General features: G+C 40.9%; 1 protein-coding gene across 1 annotated transcript in view; it reads left to right on the top strand.

Annotated features, from left to right (window-relative positions):
• The window catches only part of TG (thyroglobulin), a 140,539-nt gene that overhangs the window by 31,400 nt on the left and 87,163 nt on the right, over nucleotides 1–21,976 (top strand). The window contains exons 17-29 of the mRNA XM_081323300.1: nucleotides 1,646–1,870; nucleotides 2,748–2,897; nucleotides 4,382–4,552; nucleotides 8,364–8,486; nucleotides 9,068–9,183; nucleotides 10,427–10,538; nucleotides 11,432–11,629; nucleotides 13,264–13,431; nucleotides 15,109–15,174; nucleotides 16,890–16,970; nucleotides 18,710–18,847; nucleotides 20,804–20,980; nucleotides 21,125–21,236. Of these exons, the coding sequence (XP_081179426.1) occupies nucleotides 1,646–1,870; nucleotides 2,748–2,897; nucleotides 4,382–4,552; nucleotides 8,364–8,486; nucleotides 9,068–9,183; nucleotides 10,427–10,538; nucleotides 11,432–11,629; nucleotides 13,264–13,431; nucleotides 15,109–15,174; nucleotides 16,890–16,970; nucleotides 18,710–18,847; nucleotides 20,804–20,980; nucleotides 21,125–21,236 (1,837 nt within the window). The remainder of the gene's footprint in view (nucleotides 1–1,645; nucleotides 1,871–2,747; nucleotides 2,898–4,381; nucleotides 4,553–8,363; nucleotides 8,487–9,067; nucleotides 9,184–10,426; nucleotides 10,539–11,431; nucleotides 11,630–13,263; nucleotides 13,432–15,108; nucleotides 15,175–16,889; nucleotides 16,971–18,709; nucleotides 18,848–20,803; nucleotides 20,981–21,124; nucleotides 21,237–21,976) is intronic.

The following is a 21,976-nucleotide window of genomic DNA, read 5'->3' on the forward strand; positions in this document are numbered from 1 at the left end:
ATTAGGCTCTTCTCCAGTGAGTCCTTCCTTCTCATTAGGTGGCCAAAGTATTTGAGTTTTAGCTTCAGGATCTGGCCTTCTAAAGAGCAGTCAGGATTGATCTCCTCTAGGACTGACCGGTTTGATCGCCTTGCAGTCCAAGGGACTCGCAGGAGTCTTCTCCAGCACCATAGTTCAAAGGCCTCAATTCTTTGGCGCTCAGCCTTTCTTATGGTCCAACTTTCACAGCCATACATTGCAACTGGGAAGACCATAGCCTTGACTATACGCACTTTTGTTGACAGGGTGATGTCTCTGCTTTTTAGTGTGCTGTCTAGATTTGCCATGGCTTTCCTCCCAAGGAGCAAGCGTCTTTTAATTTCTTGGCTACAGTCCCCATCTGCAGTGATCTTGGAGCCCAGGAAAATAAAATCTGTCACTACCTCCATTTCTTCCCCATCTATTTGCCAGGAATTGAGAGGGCCAGATGCCATGATCTTGGTTTTCTTAATGTTAAGTTTCAACCCAAGTTTTGCACTCTCCTTCTTCACCCGCAACAAGAGGCTCTTTAGTTCTTCTTCACTTTCTGCCATTAGAGTGGTATCATCTGCTATATATATATATATATATATATATATATATATATATATATATATATATATATATATATATATATATATATATATATAATGTGTGTGTGTGAGTGTGTGTGTGTGTGTGTGTGTGTGTGTGAGAGAGAGAGAGAGAGAGAGAGAGAGAGAGAGAGAGAGAGAGAGAGAGATGTTTGCACTAGAGAGAAATAACAGAGCAAGGGGTTTTTTTGTGATAAAATTGTACAGCCTACAGGGTTTATGATCCCAAGCCTTTAGGAGCACATGATGGACCAATTTCAAGAAAATTGATTGGAAAAATCTGTCAGAATAGGCAGGCATCAGCTGAAGAAACTGTCATTTGAGCTTTATTTTATTTCTATTTTTGAAAAATAGGAGTTGCTCATGAACAGAATTTGGAAGATTGGGGGAAAAATTGGACATGAAACCAAATTTGTCCTTTCATTTCCCAATTTTTCCAGTCTTCAAATTCAGTTCATGGTATTTTCATATCCCCACAGACATTCACATAGCTCTTGGTACATATTTTCCTGAGACTTGCATTTTTCCATCACACAGACACTTTGTGAGTGATAGTCTTTAATATAATTCAACACTTAAACAGTATTTTCACTAATGTATAATATCTATCTGGACACTTTTTCTGACATATTCTTTTAAATTCATAGTTTCAAAGATTCAGAGAAGTGCAATTTTTAAGGATCACTCAGTTTCTCTCTCTCTCTGTCTCTCTCTGCTAGCTTGTTTGTTTGAGTTGGTAATTCCTTGACTGGGGTATTGCTGGCTTCTTGGTTGTTGGTTTAATGTCAATCTTCTTGATTTATTCATGCATGCCCAGAAGACCTTTCTGTTGGGTCTGCTCCAAATGGAATGCCTTATGCCACCTTGAATAAGTATCAAGTCTAATCATCAAAGTACTAAGTCCTTAGAGTGGGTCTCTTATCCTTGAATTATCCACTCGTTTCAATGGAAGGTGCTCCTAGGATGTATCTGTCAGTATTTTCCCACTGGAATACTTCTACCTTAGTTGCCTGATTTCTATCATTTACTGATAGAGAAAGCCATGGTTGGTGAGAATCTCCTTGGACGTTTTGAAGAGCTGATCAAGACTGGTGGTTTTATCCTCCACTTGGACAACAAGCAATTCCAAGCAGACACTTCTATCCGTTCTCCTGGAAGAGGAGATTCTGGCATGTCTCCTAAAGTTTCCTTGGGATGCGAGAGTGGTTTCCACAAAGTCTTAACTACTGGAAAAGTGATACCAAATTCTCAAGGATGTGGTATGTATCAATGTAGGGTAAGGAGTGGCAGAACCTGGGGGGTGGAGTTAAAAGAGGGATCGGCCTAGAATTCCTAGGTAGCCACAAGTGAAATAGTTCAACCTCCCTTGAATTCCATTGGGCCTTATCTAATTTTAAGCAGGTACTAACCTAGTTAGTTGAGAAGATTCCTGTGTAGCAATAAATCAGTTTAATTAGACCTTCTTGTATGGGCCTGGTCTTTGGAGCCCGACAATCACTTGGGTAGTGATGTCTGCTTTTAATTTGTTACTTGGAAAGCAAAGGGTTTTGGTTTCAGCTTAGTCTTACTGAAAGTCCCTCTTAAGACAAGAAGAAATTATTTTATCTGTTTTTATTTTATTAAACAAATTTATAAGGCTGCCCAGCTCACACATAGGTGGCTCCAGATGGCTTATAGATAAAGGAAGGATCTTCATTTAGATATATGTAAAAGACTAAGCAAATACAAGGTGTCTACCCTAGTATGCCACTATTTTTAATTGGGTGAAGAGATAAATCTATTTCAGATTTTTGCTGAAAAGCTCAATATATTCTTGCTTCACTGAGCAATTTAAGGGAATATAATGGGTTGACATTAGTTACCTCCACTCTGTACCTAGGTCATTTTTAATAGCAGATTTAGTTAAATCTCGTTAAATGTGCTTACTGGCTGAAATGGAAACCTTATTTGTCAGTATTTTGATCTAGAGATAATTTGAAGTAACAGTTTAGTTCCATTGGACAAATATACGTGCACATCTCTCTCTCTTTCTTTCTCTTTCTCTCCTTCTCTCTCTCTCTCTCCTTCTCTCTCTCCTGGAAAAATTCAAAATGAATCTGAATTCCACAGAGTAATAAGCCTTTCCTTCATTTGCAGCGCTCTGTCCTCCAGGTTCTTCTTTTCAGAATGAGAAGTGCACTCCGTGTCCTTCTGGTTTCTATCAAGACCAAGCAGGAAGTAACTTCTGTGTGAAATGTCCTCTTGGGAAATTTACCATCTCTACTGGAGCTTTCAGAGAAGATCACTGTAAGACTCTTAGGAAAATGCACAATGTACTTTACATTTGATATTGTTGTGGGTGGTGTAATGTATTGGGCCTTTTACTTGAACTGTTTTCACCTGTCTTTGAATGCTGCTTGAGATTGCCTAATTAGGGTGTCTATGTAATGGTTGTCGGCTGCCCAGACATGCAGTCTCCAGGTTGATCATTGGTTGGCTCTGGGGCGGGAATAGGTTCCTTCAAAGCTATTGGCCGCTGCCTAGTGGCCAATCGTATAATTAGCTGCGTAGAAGCCTCTGTTGTCAGTTCTGTTCCTGTTCCACAATCAAGCAATGTTCCTGTTTGAACCCTCTCCTCTCGCCTCCTACTTGCAAGAAACCCAGTACACAACAGGTGCCCCTTCACTGGAGGTTTTCAGAAACTGACTGGACAGTCATTTTGTCCAGCATGATACAGGCTCTCCTGCTCAAGCAGGGGGTTGGACTAGAAGACCTCCAAGGTCCCTTCCAATCCCATTATTTTATGTTCTACATAATGGTTTCCAGTAGTTTCATAAAGTAAAGAAAGGTAAAGGTTTCCCTTATCCATTCGTGCCTGAACCAAGGACTGGTTATTGGATAAACCACAATTAGCCAGGTTGGTTAAATAAGCTATAGTTATCTGAGTTCTCATGTAACGCTAAGTCATAAGTCCTGGTTTAAGAAGCAGAATGGGTGGGATTACACAATATAAGACAAAAAACATTATAGGTTAGATTATGGTATCCTGAACAATGCTCATAGCACCTGTTTAGGATATGGCTGGGTCAACAAATGGGAAGGGAAGATGGTAGAATTCTGGATTGTATCTGGGTTTGTAAATGTTTGCTTTAACTATGGCTTTTTGAGTAAGGTATATTAGTTGCGTATATAATATTTGCACATTACGCTAAGCCAAAGCTAAAAATTCACCGTATATAGTAGTTTTGCACAGCATTCACACCTAGCCCAGTGAAGTAAGCATTCATTGAAAATTAGGTGACCGAAATTCCAACTTAAGGTCTGACTCATTCAGTAAGCTCTTTGGCTAGCGTAGGGGTAGGCAACCTTGGCTCTTTTATGATTCATGGACTTCAACTCCCAGAATTCCTGAGCCAGCATGGCTCAGCTTGGAAACCTCTCTCTTTCCCCATCAGCATGGCTGGCTTAGGAATTCTGGGAGTTGAAGTCCATGAGTCATAAAAGAGCCAAGGTTGCCTACCCCTGGGCTAGAGAATCACAAAGGGATGGACTTCTGCAATCCTTGATGGTCTTTGAACTTGGTTGTTTCCTTGCAGATGTTTCATTATCAAACTAGGTAACATCCGTAGCCCTGGATGATGTGACCTAGTTTGGGTAATGAAACATCTGCAAGAAAACAAGCAAGTTCAGAGAGCACCAAGGATTCTTCTGCTCAACCCTGAGCTACAAATATTTTCTATCAAATGGAATTCTGTCGCACCAAACTTTTTTATTCTGTGCCCATCCGATAGGTATTACCGATTGCCAGAGGAACGGACAAGCTGAACGGTGTGATAAAAATGGCCAGTATTTACCTTCTTACCAAGATCCTTCCACCCAAAAGTCATTTTGTGTTGACAGCAATGGAAAGAGATTAGACTGGACAGAGACAGGTGCTCCTTTGACAGATTCCCAGTGTTCGGGTGAGTAGATTGGTCATAAGCCTCCGCCATGGAAGTAGAACTTTGACATAACCCAATGGTGCTTTTCCAAAAGGCAACTGGATTTTCTGGTCCAGTTTTTCCCCCCCATTTGATTTTAAAAAAACCACCACATTTTACTTCTCATCCAAGAAGCTTCTTGGATGAGAAGTGAAACATTTTCAAGGAAAGAAACCTAGGCATTCAGTTGTCTTTTGGAAAAAGCACCTTCAGGTCAACCATGACCTGGATGATTGAGAATCTCCATGGACAACTTCAACAAAATGAGGTGCATCCATGAATCCAAGAATGTGCCTCGAGGTGAACTGTCTTGTTTTCCTTCTTTCCTCCTCCCTCCCTCCCTCCCTCCCTTCTTACAAATTAGGACTATCACATTTGGAAAGCTGAGTACTCCTTTTGGGCTAAGCTATAATCGGCCTTAATTGTTTTAGCAAGAAATAATTGGACAGTGTTTCATCTTCTCTCCATAATCCTTTTGGTCTCTTAAGCTAATCCCTAATGCAATGATTGGCGTTCATTTCAAACAGGTTGTAAGAGGAGACACATTCCTTGGGGGGGGGCATTGCTGGGGTGCAGTTACAAAAGTGTACTTGAGGTGCCTTATTCGTTAAGCTATCATGTATCCCAGGGAAAAAAGATAAATCTGTTTTCAAAATAATAGTGGTTAGCATAATAAGAGTCTTCAGTTGTAATAGCACTCTTAATTGCCATCTTTACCTGTAGTTTTTATCCTTAATTGACCTTGTAGCGGTACTGAGGGTTAGAGTAGCAACTCTTTTGCTTCGGTTTGCATCACTTGAAGTCCTCCACATATTATCTCTCTCTCTCTCTCTCTCTCCCTCTCTCTCTCTCTCTCTCTCTCTCTCTCTCTCTCTCTCTCTCTCTCTCTCTCTCTCTCTCTCTCTCTCTCTCTCTCTCTCTCTCTCTCTCTCTCTCTCTCTCTCTCTCTCTCTCTCTCTCTCTGTTGTTGTTAGCTGTGAAGTTGTGTCCGACCCATCGTGACCCCAAGGACAACATTCCTCCAGGCCTTCCTGTCCTCTACCATGTTCTGGAGTCCATTTAAGCTCACGCCTCCTGCTTCAGTGACTCCATCCAGCCACCTCATTCTCTGTTGTCCCCTTCCACTCTTGCCCTCAATCTTTCCCAGCATTAGGCTCTTCTCCAGTGAGTCCTTCTCATTAGGGGGCCAAAGTATTTTTTTTTTATTAAAAAGTTTTATCATACATTTTATCTTTAACAAAACCCCCTACCCCTCCCCTATCCCTCCCTCCTTACCCCTCCCCCCCTCCCCCCCCACTTCCCAGAGCTAAGTACAAGGTATAAAAAACAAAAAAAAAGAATCATAAACAACCACATGCTAACAACCGTAAACTCTAAAATCTATCACTCTCTAGCTCATATAGAATAACTACAAACACTATTAATATAAAATCTTCATTTCAAAAAAAGGATTTAGGCAATCTAGCATGACTTGGGACGCGCTTAAAAGCTCCAGCCTTGTCCATCTGTACATCCAAAACACCATTCCAATCCCCCATAAAAATAACAGATTTATAATCCAACTGGGTAAGCTTTGTATAAAGTAAACTAAAAAAGTCAGCTTGTTGTTAATTAGGAGCATATAATCCAACTGAAAGCGTCTTTTTGCCTTCTAGCAGCAGCTCTATCATAACGTATCTTCCATGCTTATCTGCTTCAATTAAGTCTGCTGTTAAAGCACTTTTAACATAAACAAGCACTCCATTTTTCTTATTCATTGCAGAAGCAACAGATCGCGTACCCAACCTTGAGTTCAGTAAATACTTTTGATCCACAACCCTAATATACGTTTCTTACAAACATATAACATCTATCTTGAATTGTTTTAAATATTGAAAAACTTTCTGCCTCTTCTGTGGTGAATTTAGTCCATTAACGTTCCAAGTTAAAAATTTAGTTGTCATGCATATCATCCCAAAGCTCTTGGAGCACTGCTCTGATAGGACTATCTTTTTTAGGCCGTGCTCCTCCCACTGCTTGGCTATAAGTACGTTGTGAAAGTTCCATAGACTTCTGCTGATCTTGTTCTTTTATTTTTTATTTTTTAATCGTTTTAAAGCAGCACGCGTCACCCTCTGCTCTCTAAGATCATCCAAAGAAGTTGTAGCTTGATCTCCTCCAGCACCGTTCTCCTCTGTCTGTCCATCTTCAGCCTCTTGATGTTCTCCTTCTCCAGATCTCTTTGCAGCTTCCAAAAGTAATAATGGGGTTGCTTTTAAAACGTTATTGTAAAAATCACGCGCCTGCATCACAGTAACCAAACGGTACCTTTTACCTTCGTGCATCACCATCAACCCAACTGGGATCTCCCATCTGAACCTTATATCTCGTTGTTTGAGCTCTTGCACAAGAAATGTAAAATCCTTCCTTCTCCTTAAAATCTTTGGAGGAATTTCTTTTAGAACCAAAACTTCTTGATCAGCAATCACAACTTTAGAATCATAGGCAGCTTGTATAACTTCATTCTCTGTTGTCCCCTTCCACTCTTGCCCTCAATCTTTCCCAGCATTAGGCTCTTCTCCAGTGAGTCCTTCTCATTAGGGGGCCAAAGTATTTGAGTTTCAACTTAAGGATCTGGCCTTCTAAAGAGCAGTCAGGGTTGATCTCCTTTAGGACCGACCAGTTTGATTGTCTTGCAGTCCAAGGGATTCGCAGGAGTCTTCTCTAGCACCGTAGTTCAAAGGCCTCAATTCTTTGGTGCTCAGTCTTTCTTATGGTCCAACTTTCACTGCCATACATTGCAACTGGGAAGACCATAGCCTTGACTATATGCACTTTTGTTGACAGGGTGATCTCTCTCTCTCTCTCTCTCTCTCTCTCTCTCTCTCTCTCTCTCTCTCTCTCTCTCTCTCTCTCTCTCTCTCTCTCTCTCTCTCTCTCTGTGTGTGTGTGTGTGTGTGTGTGTGTGTGTGTGTGTGTGTGTGTCTGTGTGTGTGTAAATATGAGTGTGAGTCTAAGGCAGGGGTAGGCAACCTCGGCTCTTTTATGACTCGTGGACTTCAACTCCCAGAATTCCTGAGCCAGCCATGCTAAGGGGAAAGGGAGAGGTTTCCAAGCTGAGCCATGCTGGCTCAGGAATTCTGGGAGTTGAAGTCCACAAGTCATAAAAGAGCTAAGGTTGCCTACCCCTGGTCTAAGGGAAGGAGATGAGGACAACATTTCTGTTTGTCTATTTCTCCCAGAGCACAAGGAATTTGTAGCCTTGCTCTGGAACAGCTAACATCAATCTTGCAAGACTGAAAAAAGAGATTTCATGGAAACAAGAGAAGCCAGGAACCCTGTATAGACAATTCTGCTAGTTAAATCCCAGGTGGTCCTCGATTTACAGCAGTTCATTTAGTGACTGTTTGAAGTTGGCAACCATGTTACTAACTTAACAACTGCAGTGGTTCACTTAACAACTAGGGCAACAAAGGTTGTAAAACGGGGCAAAAATCACTTAACAAATGTTTCACTTAGCAACTGAAACTTTGGGCTCAATTGTGGGCGTTAGTCGAAGACTACCTGAATTGTATGATGCATGAGAGGATATTTCCAATGGTTTGCCAATAATTCCACCACATTCTTCCCGTTAGAAGGTCCTTAAAATGGCTTTCTCCTTGGAAATAAAATTCTAAGACCTTCTCATTCATACAAATGAATGAAAAGTGGTAAGGAAAAAATGGCAAGCTAGGTTCTCCACCAGCCTTAGCATAAAGTTTTATCAGGGTATCCTTCCAAGCCTACGTCATCCCAACCCTCTATTTCATTTCAGTCCTCAGGCGCTTTGAGAAGGTCCCTGCTTCCAAACTTACCTTCACCACGGAAGAATCAGAAACAATTGGAACTAAAACACTCCAAGGAACGCCTATGAACACCCTTCAGCAATGCATTGCAGGTCATAATGTCATCTGTGTTAAATGTCATACAGGTTAAAGCTACTATATTAGTGGTTGGGAGGTCCTTGGGGATCTCTGAGCTTGGTGGTTTTCTTGCAGACGTTTCATTACCTTACTAGGTAACATCATCTATGCTAGAAGGGAGTGGAGGTCAACCCTGAGTTACAAATATTCTTCTCTATTGCTGTCAGTGGTTGCTATCCAATGCAGCAATGTATTTCCTTCAATGTTTATGGCACACCAGGCCTCAGAGTATAGACTGCTATCTGTCCTACGTTGTAAAGCAGGGGTCTTCAAACTTGGCAACTTTAAGACTTGTGGACTTCAACTCCCAGAATTCCTCAGCCAGCCCAGGCTGGCTGAGGAATTCTGGGAGTTGAAGTCCACAAGTCTTAAAGTTGCCAAGTTTGAAGACCCCCTGTTGTAGAGGATCAAGATACAAAGCCAAGTGCTGTCCTTTAAACAGAGGACCTTATCTAAAAGAAGACCAGTGTGTTTACTGCTGGTTGCATTCATTGCTCAAGCAAAGACATTGGCATTGATTCCAGAGCTCATGTGAAACGTCTTTTGTTGTTTACAGAGTGCGAGGAGGATGAGTCCTGTGGATTTCTCACCCTGTCAGCCCTGGGCTTGGAAACATTGTGTGTGCTCTACAGTGCTCGGGAGAGCAATTATAACTGCTCTACTTCTGGACTGGTAACTACGTACATGTGTTCTATGATGACAAGATAGGGAAGTAAAGGTGACACCTTCTCCCTTTAAGCGTGCTTTGAGATCCATCAACTGGGGGCCCATTAAGAGGTTGAAAGCTGAAAAACAATAGCATTAAGAAGGCATTTTAAGATCGAGGACTTAATCTTAACGGATGGAAACTAGTCAAGGAGAGAAGCAACCTAGAACTAAGGAGAAACTTCCTGACAGTTAGAACAATTATCCAGTGGAACAACCTGCCTCCAGAAGTGTTGAATGCTCCAACACTGGAAGTTTTTAAGAAGAGACTGGACAGCCATTTGCCTGTAATGGTATAGGGTTTCCTGTCTGAGTAGGGGGTTGGATTAGATGACCTCCAAGGTCCCTTCCAACTTCTTCTTCTTCTTCTTCTTCTTCTTCTTCTTCTTCTTCTTCTTCTTCTTCTTCTTCTTCTTCTTCTTCTTCTTCTTCTTCTTCTTCTTCTTCTTCTTCTTCTTCTTCTTATTATTATTATTATTATTATTATTATTATTATTATTATTATTATTATTATTATTATTAACCCTGCCAGTGGATTTTATATTCCATGTACAAGTATGACACTGTAATGTAGAACATCGAATCATAGGACTGGAAGGGACCTCGGAGGTCTTCTTGTCCAGCCCTCTCTGCTCAAAGCAGGAGATCTTATACCATCCAGGTCAAATGGTTGTCCAGTCTATTTTTGAAAACCTTCAGTGATGGAGCACTCACAACTCCTGAAGGAAAGTTGTTCCATTGATTCATTGTTGTCACTGTCAGGAAATTTCTCCTTATTTCTAGGTTGGATGTCACTTTAACCAGATTTCACCCATTGCTTCTTGTTCTGCCCTCAGGTGCTTTGGAGATTAAGTCAAACCCCTCTTCTCTGTGACAGCCCCTCAAGCACTGGAAGACAGTTATCATGTCTCCCTCTCTTCAATAATCTAGACCAGGGGTGTCAAACTACTGGCCTGCGGGCTGGATGCATCATGCTGAAACTGTGTCCACCCCATTGCCGGCAATGGAAAAAGAAGTCATGATACGTCGTGACATGTCACATGATGTTGTGAATTTGACACCCCTGGTCTAGACATACCTAACTCCCTCAAACGTTAGTCATACGATTTAGCCTCCAGATCCTTTTTCATCTTTGTTGTTCTTCTCTGCCATCCTGCAGCCAACCTCATCTACTACAAATCAGCTTTCTCTGAATATTTCTTTGTCTTAGGTTCATGGTGCTTGGGATAATTCTCTCACCACCAGCATTGCCAGTCTCAGATGCCTAATTAAAGTGAGAAGCCCAGATAAGAAAGATTCGTTGAACGTATATCTGAAAAAAGGTATGTACAGAAGAGCTTTAATTACTCTCAGACTCTATGCAAGAGAGAACCCCCAACAATTTTATGTTTTAGACAGTGGTGGGATTCAGTTATGTGAACAACCGGTTCTCTGTGTGGATTCCACTTCCGGAAGTCCATTCTGGGCCTGGGCAACAAAAACTTAGCTACCAGTTCTGCCGAAGTGGTGCAAGCTGTGATGCTCAGGTTGAGGTCCACAAGACATTGGTGGGGTTTGGACATACACTAGGGCAGGGGTAGGCAACCTTGGCTCTTTTATGACTCGTGGACTTCAACTCCCAGAATTCCTGAGCCAGCCATGCTGAGGGGAAAGGGAAAGGTTTCCAAGCTGAGCCATGCTGGCTCAGGAATTCTGGGAGTTGAAGTCCACGAGTCATAAAAGAGCCAAGGTTTTCCTACCTTAGGGGATCCTCTGAAGCTGGCCACCCCCCTGCTCATCACCCAATTCACTGCTTCGCTATGTTTGCTGCTGCTGATGTAAATTTGTGAAAACAGATCAATGGTTAAAAATGAATTCATTAAAGCAAGGAAGCCTACAGAGCCATACCAGTAACAATATCAGTTTAAGTAGTCCTCAGCTTGCTGCCATTCATTTAACAAAGGCTCAAAGTAATGAGGGCCTCGAAAAAGTGATTGCCCTTGCAATCATCACAAGCTGCGACCACGATGGGCAAGGCTCCATTGCAGTCATAACCTGAGGACTCCCTGTTTAACAGAGAGCAGTCAAAAAGTTCTAGCTCGCCTCGAAACCAGCAGCGAGTAACTTTTTAAAAAAAGGATTTCTGGAATGTTGACAGAGTGTCATGGACATTCTCACAAAACTCGTTCCAACCGAGGGAGTAGACTATTAGAAACAGTTGTCCTTTTGTTTCCAGGACAAGAATTTACTACAGTGGGAGTCAAGAGATTCAAAAAGACTGATTTCCAGGATGTTGTTTCTGGCGTTTACAGCATCTTGGTTGTATCAGCATCTGGTACATCTTTAACAGATGTTCATCTCTTCTGCCGCCAAGCCTGCCACCAAGATGCTTGCTGTGATGGCTTTATCTTAAGCCAGCTCATACTAGACGGAGGTAATGGTTTAGGCTACAGCTATGGATAAGAAGGTCGCCCTTCCTTTCACGCCATGCACTAAGGAATAAGCCCACTAGAGCAGAAATCTCATTTTGTTTATCATACGATGTAGATGATAAAGTTTTGTGTGATTAATTTTAAGACAGTCTAGCTTGCTAGGACAATTTATGAGCCGATGATAATGCTTAGGCTTGCAAATGTTATAGCTTGTAATTCAGGAAGTTGTGTGCAAACTCTGTGGAATGTAAGAGTAATTGGGGAAAAAAGAAGAATAATTGCAGTTTCTTCCTCCATTAGAATTTGTTCTTGTTGTTCTTTAAATGTTTATAAACATGTCAGTGACTTTGAAAACGTCTTTGAAAATGGGCAGTGGTGGGATTCAAATAGGTGAACAACCGGTTCTCTGTGTGGATGCCGCTCCTGGAAGTCCATTCTGGGCCTGGGCAACGAAAAATTAGCTCCTGGTTCTGCCAAAGTGGTGCAAACTGGCTGAATCCCACCCCTGCAACTAGGTGATCTTAGGCCAATCTTCAACTTACTGCTGAATTTCTCAGCGTTGTTGTGAGGTTGAAAAGTGGTGGAAGAAGGACCAAGCTAGCTGCCTTGACTTCATTATAGAAAAGGCAGGATGTAAGTTGAAGAAAGTAAAAACGTTTTTGAAAAATAAAATACCCTTCCAGTCAAATGGCTGAATTAAAAATATATACAGATACATGATTTCAGAATCAAGTTCAGAAGCTCATATAAGGGACGAATGGACAGTACTTTGCTCCATTTACCCATAGACAAGTTTGCCAGACCATTCATGATTATAGCAGAGCTGTGGTGAAATGCACAAAGGGAAGTGAGAATCACTAGAGTGTGAGGTATGTGTAACTTTTGGGAATTTCTTTTTTCATTCCTTGGAAATGCACAATATTTTAGACTTTGCTTCTCTTGGACTGTGCTGAAGTTGTAGATCTATTCTATGATAGAGAGCATGTTCCTAGGGGCATCTCTCTCTTTTTTTGACACTCCTTGGATTGACCATGTACAGTAGCTACACAACGTTTCAGTCTCTGTTTCCATTGCACTGGTTGAAATTGTAGGTCAAATTGTGATTCAATTCCTCTGTTGTGTGAGGTATATACCTAGGGGCATCTCTCTCTCTTTTTGACACTCCTTGGATTGACCATGTACAGTAGCTACACAACGTTTCAGTCTCTGTTTCCATTGCACTGGTTGAAATTGTAGGTCAAATTGTGATTCAATTCCTCTGTTGTGTGAGGTATATACCTAGGGGCATCTCTCTCTTTTTTTGACACTCCTTGGACTGACCATGTAACTGTGCAATATTTCAGTCTTTGCTTCCCTTGGACCCTGCTGAAGTTGTAGATCTAATTTGTGATACGGAGGATATTCCCGAAGAGTTAGGGTTTCCTGTGTCTTCTCAAGCAGTTTCCAAGAGGAATTGAATGGACTTAGTTCTTTTATACTTCCTGAGAAGGACAAAGCAAGACGTCTAGAGCAGAATGACTGAAAAGGCCAACTGAACACATCTCCAAGTTTTCGCTCCCAAGATCAAACTATTATTAGATTCAGTAACAAAGGAAGCAGAACTGAACCCTGACAATCTTTTCCTCCTTGCATTCAGGCAGTATTGCTTGTAGTCTGCTGAGTTCTCCAAGCGCATTGGTTTGCAACCTTAATGACTGGGATGGCAGCTCAACCCGTCGACAAGGTGACATATGTCAACGTGCAAAGTACAGTGAAGGACAGAGCCAATACACAGTCAGAATTGGAGACCAAGTGCTTGCTGGAGGTAAGTGAGTGAGTAAGTAAGCAAGTTACTCACTCCCTGGTCATCTCCCGTTTGGGTTATTGCAACATGCTCTACATGGGGTTACCCTTGAAAAGTATCTGGAAGCCTCAGTTGGTACAGAATGCAGCTGCATGAGCAATCTTGGATACTCCAAGGATGGTGCGTGTAACATCTCTGCTCTGCGAGCTGCTATGGGTGTCAGTTTGCTTCCAGGTCCAATTCAAGGTGTTGGTTGTGAGCCATTGTTGAAAGAAAGATCTTCATCAGGGTCCAGTCCAAGCCGGGGATAAACAACATGGCCACTGCTTTAGAAAGAAGGTTGTAGTTTATTGAAGAGGAGAGCCAGACAGAAAGATGGCTCTGGAAAAAACTGACCACATCTTGAGCTTTTGTTGTTTCTGTGGCATGAACTTTGACCTGAGTCTGAGTGTGCCTTTCTGGTATTCTGATGGTAGTGGGTTAATCCTATTATGTCCCAAAGGTCATATCCTGCTTCCCTGGGGCTGGGGCTGATGACTATGTCCTGTGTTGGATTTTTTTTTTGGTGTGAGGGATTGTTGATTCTAGGGATCTTTGTCTTTCTAATCCCATCAGCTCTAAGCTTCCAGGTGCCAGTCTTTCTGAAAGGATTATGATATCTGCATTTCTACAGAGCTGGTTTCTGCGTGGTGGAGGGAGACTTGCGGCTATTAAGAAAAACTGGCATGCTTTTCTGCCTTTTAAAGATCCTTTAAGGAAATATAATATTCTTCCCATTTTAATATTTCCTTCTCTGGGGGGGGGAGCTGACTTCCTACCTTATAAAACTCTACATGGCTGGCAGGAACATGTAGACATACGGTTCCCCATTCTGGGCCACACCTTGTGTCTTTAATCCTACGTTTATCAGTATTTCAAAATCTGCAGATTTGCTATGTTATTTATTTTTTTATCCTGCTATGGATAAAATGGATAAAATGGCGACTCCTTAGAAAAGCCAAGTTTGGTCACCATATCACAAAAAAGATATTGAGAGTTTGGAAAAAATCAGTGAAGAGCAACTAAGATGATCAAAGGCCTGGAGACTACAACATACGAAGAACCGTTGCAGGACTTGGATTTGGCTAGTCTAAAGAAAAGAAGAAATAGGGGAGAGATAATAGCAGTATTCCGGTATTTGTGGGGCTGCCACAAAGAAGAGGGGGGTCACGTTATTCTCCAAAGCACCAGAGGGCAGGACAAGAAACAATGGTTGGGAACTGAACAAAGAGAGAAGCAACCTAGAATTAAGGAGAAACTTCCTGACAGTGAGGACAATTAATCAGTGGAACATCTTGCCTTCAGACATCATGGGCGCCCCATCACTGGAGATTTTTAAGAAGAGTCTAGCCAGTCACTTGTTTGAGATGGTATAGGTTCTGCTGCTTGAGTGGGGAGCTGGACTAGAAGACCTCCAAGGTCCCATCCAGCTCTATTCTATTCTATTCTATTCTATTCTATTCTATTCTATTCTATTCTATTCTATTCTATTCTATTCTATTCTATTCTATTCTATTCTATTCTATTCTATTCTATTCTATTCTATTCTATTCTATTCTATTCTATTCCATTCCATTCCATTCCATTCCATTCCATTCCATTCCATTCCATTCTATTCCATTCTAAAAGGAAATCAACAATATTTTTTTTCCTTTTTAGCTTCCGAGTTTGCAGAAGACACAGAAAAATTCTTCACCAGCTTTCAGCGTGTTTATTTCTGGAAAGGTAGGTGATTTGGGCCTGATTTGCCAGGTGTCAAATGTGGAAGGAAGATGTCCATACATGTGTCTCAGCAGAATGGGGGGTCAGTTATGTCTTTTATGGGCAGAATATTCAGATGGGCCTATTGTATAATTATATAATTTTATTACACACATAAGGGATGCGGTGGCTCAGTGGGTTAGGACGCTGAGCTTGTCGATCAGATGGTCGGCAGTTTGGCGGGTCGAATCCCAAGTGCCGCGTAACAGAGTGAGCGCCTGTTACTCGTCCCAGCTTCTGCCAACCTAGCAGTTCGAAAGCACATAAAAATGCAAGTAGAAAAATAGGGACCACTATGGTGGGAAGGTAACAGCGTTCCGTGCGCCTTTGGCGTCTTGTCATGCCGGCCACATGACCACGGAGACGTCCTCGGACAAGCGCTGGCACTTCGGCTTTGAAACGGAGATGAGCACCGGCCCCTAGAGTCAGAAACGACTAGCACGCATGTGCGGGGGAACCTTTACCTTTACCTTATTACACACATATAGAAATAAATGTAGACATAAAATATACATGCTCACTAATGCTCATTCATTTGCAGGTGGCAGCTAGGTGGCAGCACCTAGTTACATTTGGCTTATCCAAGAAAGCTACCTTAGCTAGGGCTAGATTTCATTCTTATTTTTATGGGTAACAAACCAGGAAATCTTGAGTTTGTTTAAATCAGCCTGGTCAGTACAACTGTAAGGACATTACTCATATATTCACGGAGAGTTGAGTCGTTGTGGAGGCAGGCTTGCGACTGAGTTTTTTGAGGCCATCTGATTGGCATCTTGTCCCCTTCCTTGCTCTCTTATTTTTTTAATGTGAATATTTATTCTCTTAAGGTTTTACACTGTTGTTTTTACTTAGTTGTGAGCCACCTAGAGCTGACAGATGGCAAGATGGGCGGTAGATAAATTTCATAAACAAATAAGCCTATTTGAGGGATGCATAAAAGTTGTAAAATGCTATATTATATACTGAGACCTATACTGGGGGCCTATATGGCTCAGAAAGTTCCTGGCCAGAGAGAACATTGAAGACCTAAATTTGAAGAACTACAATTAATTTTAATGTATTTTTAAACTGGACTTGACAAGGTAGCCCTTCCTAAAATCAGACTAGGCTGCCATGCTTACAAACATTGAGCTGTCCTCCATAAAGGAACCATGTCATATTCCAGGATATGGTGCTTTAATTTCAATCTTCTCTCAGATTATAATTCCCCCCCTCCATTTGTAGCTCCTGAGCATTTCAGTTCTGTGGTAACTCGGCTGTTAACTGCCTTCCTCTCCAAGAGAATAACAGTATTAAAACCTGGCTTAGTTTCTGCTTAGGAGGCACAAAGCCTCAGTGGTTAAAGATGCTGAGCTTGTCAGCTGGAAAGCCGACAGACTGGGTTTGAGACCCAAGTGTGGTGGGATGGGGTGAGCTCCCATTACTTGCCCCAGCTCCTGCCCACCTAGAAGTTTGAAAGCATGCAAATGCAAGTAGATTAATAGGTACCACTTTGGTGGGAAGGTAGAAATGTTCCATGCACCCCAGCGTATAGTCAAGCTTGGTCACATGACCACGGAAATGTCTTCAGACAACTCTGGCTCCCTCGGCTAAGAAATGGAGATGAGCAACACCCCTAGAGTCAGACACAACTGGACAGGGGAAACCTTTACCTGGTTTCTGCTTGGTTGCCTCTTTAGATACTGACCTGACGACCCGCATTGGACCTACCATGTGTGATGCTACCCTTGTTCCACCACAGTCTAAGTCTCGTCTGTCAGGTAGGTATGGACCATGCATCTACATTTATAGAAGTAGATTTTTCAAAATAAAAGAACTGCTCTCCTCAGTCTGATCTTCTCTAAATCTGTTTAGATTACAAAGTTTAGACTATCCAAAAGCAGTCTAAATCCATGCTGACCTGGGATTTGGGGATTTGTAGACCCAACCCTTGTAGAAGATTACCAGGCAGAAGGAAGCCAATGGAGAACATTGGTAGTGTTTTGCTTGGTTTTCTTCTCTGTTCCTCTGATGCAGTTTAATATTTTTTTTAAAAAAAATCTGTTGTTTTACCTATAAACCCCAAAACACTGTAAGCCACAATTTTTAACTGTAGCTGGTTGCACAAGGACTAATCTTTTGGTTGACCCATCACATTAAGCTATCACAGTTGGCTAAATTGACTGTTTTGATCAAAGAAAAGAATATACCGGTAAGTACTTTTGTTTCTACTTGGAAACCACTTCTGGACTTTGTGCCTGAGGTGGAAAAAAACGAAACTTTGATTTTGGGTTTTACTGATTAGATTGATTAACTGTTATAGAAATGGCTAGTTTATACAATTACAGAAAAGTAAAAAGTTGAGGTTCAATGCTTTATATATATAATTAGTTTTTATAGGATTAGGAATAGGGTGAGTTGGGGTTGGGTTAGTGTTAGGATTTTTTAAAATAACATTCTTAATATTTAGCAAACAACATGTTGTCTGGGTTCATGTATTTTAAAAAAAACAATGAGTAGTAATTAATTATCGTACACAATATGTTAATCACTCGATAGTCTTCTTACTAGTATATATTCAATGTTATATAATTAGTTTTTATAGGATTAGGAATAGGGTGGGATCAGGGTTGCGGTTGGGGTTAGGTTTAGGATTTTTAAAAATAACATTCTTAATATTTAGCAAACAGCATGTTGTCTGAGTTCATGTATTTAAAAACAATTAGTAATTAATTAGCATATGTTAATTAATCTCTCGGTAGTCTTCTTCTTACTAGTATATATTCAATGCTACATATCACATTCCTTTCTCTCTAACTCATTTTTCTAGCCATTGATAAAAATTATCCCATGTTCTAAAATACACTGGATCTTTTTTTCTCTTTTCTCTTTAAAGTCAATCTATCCATTTCTGCACACTGTAAAATTTTCTGCACGGTCTAAAATTTTCTTGAGGTTCAATGTTAATGCCTTATTGTAGCGCAACGGAGAGAGTCGGAAGTTAATGCCTTTTTTTTCTCCCCCCCCCCTTTCACACTTCTCTCTTTCCTTTCCCTTACCCTTTGTTTCCTATTACATGCTTTTGCATGTTTGTATTTTATATTATAAGCTTATAAAAAATAAAATAATAATAATAATAATAAAAAATTAAGCTATCACAGTTGGGCTCATAAGGTTTTGTGTGAATAGAACTGTTGTGTCCTTTTGAGAAAGTTTCTGAGTTGTATTTTATTTATTGGAGAGAAATATGAAGGGGCTAATAATCAGGGGTAGGCAACCTCGGCTCTTTTATGACCCGTGGACTTCAACTCCCAGAATTCCTGAGTCAGCATGGCTCAGCTTGGAAACCTCTCCCTTTCCCCTCAGCGTGGCTGGCTCAGGAATTCTGGGAGTTGAAGTCCACGAGTCATAAAAGAGCCAAGTTTGCCTACCCCTGGTTAGAATAGGGTGGGGTTGTTCTCACTAAGATGTATTAAAACCTCATGTGTGTTCTCATCTTTCATGCCTTTGTGTTCATCAGCTTCTACAAAGAAACTCTTTTCTATAGTGGAAAGCAACCAAATTTCGACAGAACAAAATCGTCCTCTGCCATCCCAAAAATACTGGCTTTTCAAGCAGAGATACTCAGCTGAAGAGGCTCTTCTCTGGTGTCTCACACGTAAGAAACTTTAAGTTATGGGGAATTGGTCATAGTACTAATTAATCAAGGTCCTAGACGTGCTCTAATCTTTCCAGAATGTTTACCATCTTCTCTCTAACCATACCAAGAGAGAAACAAACCCCTCCCCCAAAGCTAATTTTTGTAAAAGTTGACCCTCACGTTGATGTGAAAACTAAAACGATAAAACTCATAGCAGGCTGAGACTTTGAGAATAAATGGCATTCCCTTTTTCTAGCAAAGCACATCCTTTTTCATTAAGCTGTCTCAGTCTCTTCTCCCGAAATCTCACCTGCTTTTTAAAAAATGAAAGCTTGACATGCTATCTTGCTAAGGGAGGAAAGCAGTAAGACATAGCATTGTGTGAAAAGAATAGATTGATTCAGGGCTTTTTTTGTCATAGAACGCTCAGAACGGAGTTCCGGCACCTTTTTTGGATGGAACCTTGTAGGGTAGGCAAGGCGGGTTATATGACATGTGTGAGTTCCGGCACCTTTTTCTTTTACAAAAAAAGCACTGGATTTATTCTTGTATTATAATAACATATGGGGAATTCCTTGACTGAGAAAAATGCCCGCTTTCTTATCGTGATGTTTCCCAGATATTTTACTCATCCGTTCCCATCATCTCTGACCACAAACAAAAAATCCAAATTTTCTGGGGGGAACATTCTAAAAAAGTTGAGTTTCGGATTATCGGCTTCTTTCAACTTCCATTGATTAATGCCTGGGAAAAGAATATTTGCTTTAGGATTTTAGGACACAAAATAATCCCTTGTAAAAATTTTTTTTGCAAGAGGCTATGGAAATAAAGGAAGTTCCTTTATGAACATCTATAAAGGTAGTCCTCAAGTTCAATTAGGATTGAAACTTCCATTGCTAAGTGATGTGGTCATTAAATGAGTCACAATGTGACGACCTTTTCGGCCATGATCATTAAGTGAACCACTGCAGTTGTTACTTGTTTCATGCACATATATACTCTAGGATGCTATGACCATTGTAAATAAAGGCTAGTTGCCAAGTGCCCAAATTTTGATCATGTGACCCTAGGGATGCTGCGACGGTTGCAGGCGCAAGGACTGGTTGCAAGTCACTTTTTTTCAGTCCCGTTGCTAAATGAATGGTTGTAAGTTGAGGTCTACCTGTAACAGCTTTCATCAACTTGGAGTTTTCTGAGTATGTTGGGCTTTTTAATTCTCAGAAACCTTGGCTAACGTGACAAAAAATATCTGGATGGGGCAATCCTTTAGAAGGCTACTCTTATACAATATTAGAATATAGGAACTCATCATCCAAGTTTTGGAAGAGAGATATTAGGGACGGCTTAATCAGTCATTGATAGCTTTCGGAAGAGCAGGCAGAGCCTGGGGATGGAGTTAAGTGAGTAATCAGCCTAGAGTCATTACATTCCCACAAATGTTTTAAGTCCAACCTCGCTTAAATTCTGTTGACTCTTATCTAAGATCAATTTAGTGCTAACAGTTAGTTGACTAGACCAGTGGCTCTCAACCTTTTCTTTACCATGGTCCCCTTTTGTGGCCAAGGACCATGGTCAGGGCCCCCAAGGCTTAACTTAGTCATAACATTTCTTCAAGCCTTCATGGAACCCCTAGGGGTCCACGGACCACAGGTTAAGAACCACTGGACTAGACTTTGGTGAATAGGCATGAATAATAAATCATTTTAACTGGAAGTCTATGTGTGGTCTTGATTCTTTGCAGCTATTATAGTTGGAAAATATGTTTTTTACACACACACACACACACACACACACACACACACACACACACAGAGAGAGAGAGAGAGAGAGAGAGAGAGAGAGAGAGAGAGAGAGAGAGAGAGAGAGAGAGAAATGTAGTAGACCGTTTGTAAATGGTTGGGTTGCAATTATGTATTCATAATAAGGCAGGAATTATGAAAATGGCAATCATGTATTATGTCTCCTCTGTTCCAGGTTGTGTAGAAGATGAGTTTTGTCTGCTGGCCGATATCCCGAATAACACAGATACAGCATTTTTTCCTTGCACCCTCTATCCAGCAGCCCAAGTCTGTAACACTTCCATTAACAACATTCCCAACAACTGCAAGATTGTGTTACCTCAAAACCCCCAAGTTTTATATCAGAAGACAGGTGAGTTAATTCATGCTTCTTCCCTATGAGGAGAGATTTTCTGATTGTAAGAAGAATTTAATTGCATGGGGGTTAAATGCTGAAAGTAAAACTTCTCATTCTTTTTGTGTGTGTGTGTGTGTTTGTTTGTGGTTGATTTTACAGTATCTCTTGAAGGGAGCGTCAAGAATTTTTACACTCGTCTACCATTCCGTAAATTATCAGGAGTCTCTGTGAGAAAGAAGATGGATATGTCTGGGAAAACAGTGTCAAATGGGTAGGTTTTCTTTCTGTTGTGTTCCCCCTTTTTTTTCAAAAACTTTAAAAGACTACAAACTTTGCTCAAGACCAGGGACCTCCAAATTTGGCAATTATAAGACTTGTAGACTTCAACCCCTAGAATTCCTCAGCCAGTCAAGCTGGTTAGGGAATTCTGAGAGTTGACATCCACAAGTCTTAAAATTGCCAAGTTTGGAGACTCCTGATCAAGACAATACACCAGTGTTTCTCAACCTTGGCAACTTGAAAATGATTGGACTTCAACTCCCAGAATTCCCCAGCCACATTTTTACTACAGCTGGATAAACCAGGAATCAAACTGAAGACATTTCAATTTCATAAAATACATTTTAAAAAATAAATAAAAGGACAGAAAGACTTTGGGAAAGTTGCATAATGTCTTAGCGATAAGTACTGAAAATAGTATGAGCCACAAAAATGTCAGGAGATGACTCAAAGGCAAATGCTTGTTGGATAAACATTGTGAAATGTGTACTCTATCACAGTGATTAGCAATCTTTCTTTTTTGGGTCTTGGGTTCTGCCTGCAAAGTTTGAATCATTTTGAGAAAAACGTATGGGATTTTGTAGAATTTGAGCTATGTTGCCTATTCCAGTTCTGACGGTCTGTCTTCCATCCATCCATCCATCCATCCATCCATCCATCCATCCATCCGTATCTATCTATCTATCTATCTATCTATCTATTTATCTATCTATCTATCTATCTATCTATCTA

This window comes from Vipera berus (assembly GCF_964194415.1).
Source record: "Vipera berus genome assembly, chromosome: 3".
Classification (NCBI taxonomy): domain Eukaryota; kingdom Metazoa; phylum Chordata; class Lepidosauria; order Squamata; family Viperidae; genus Vipera; species Vipera berus.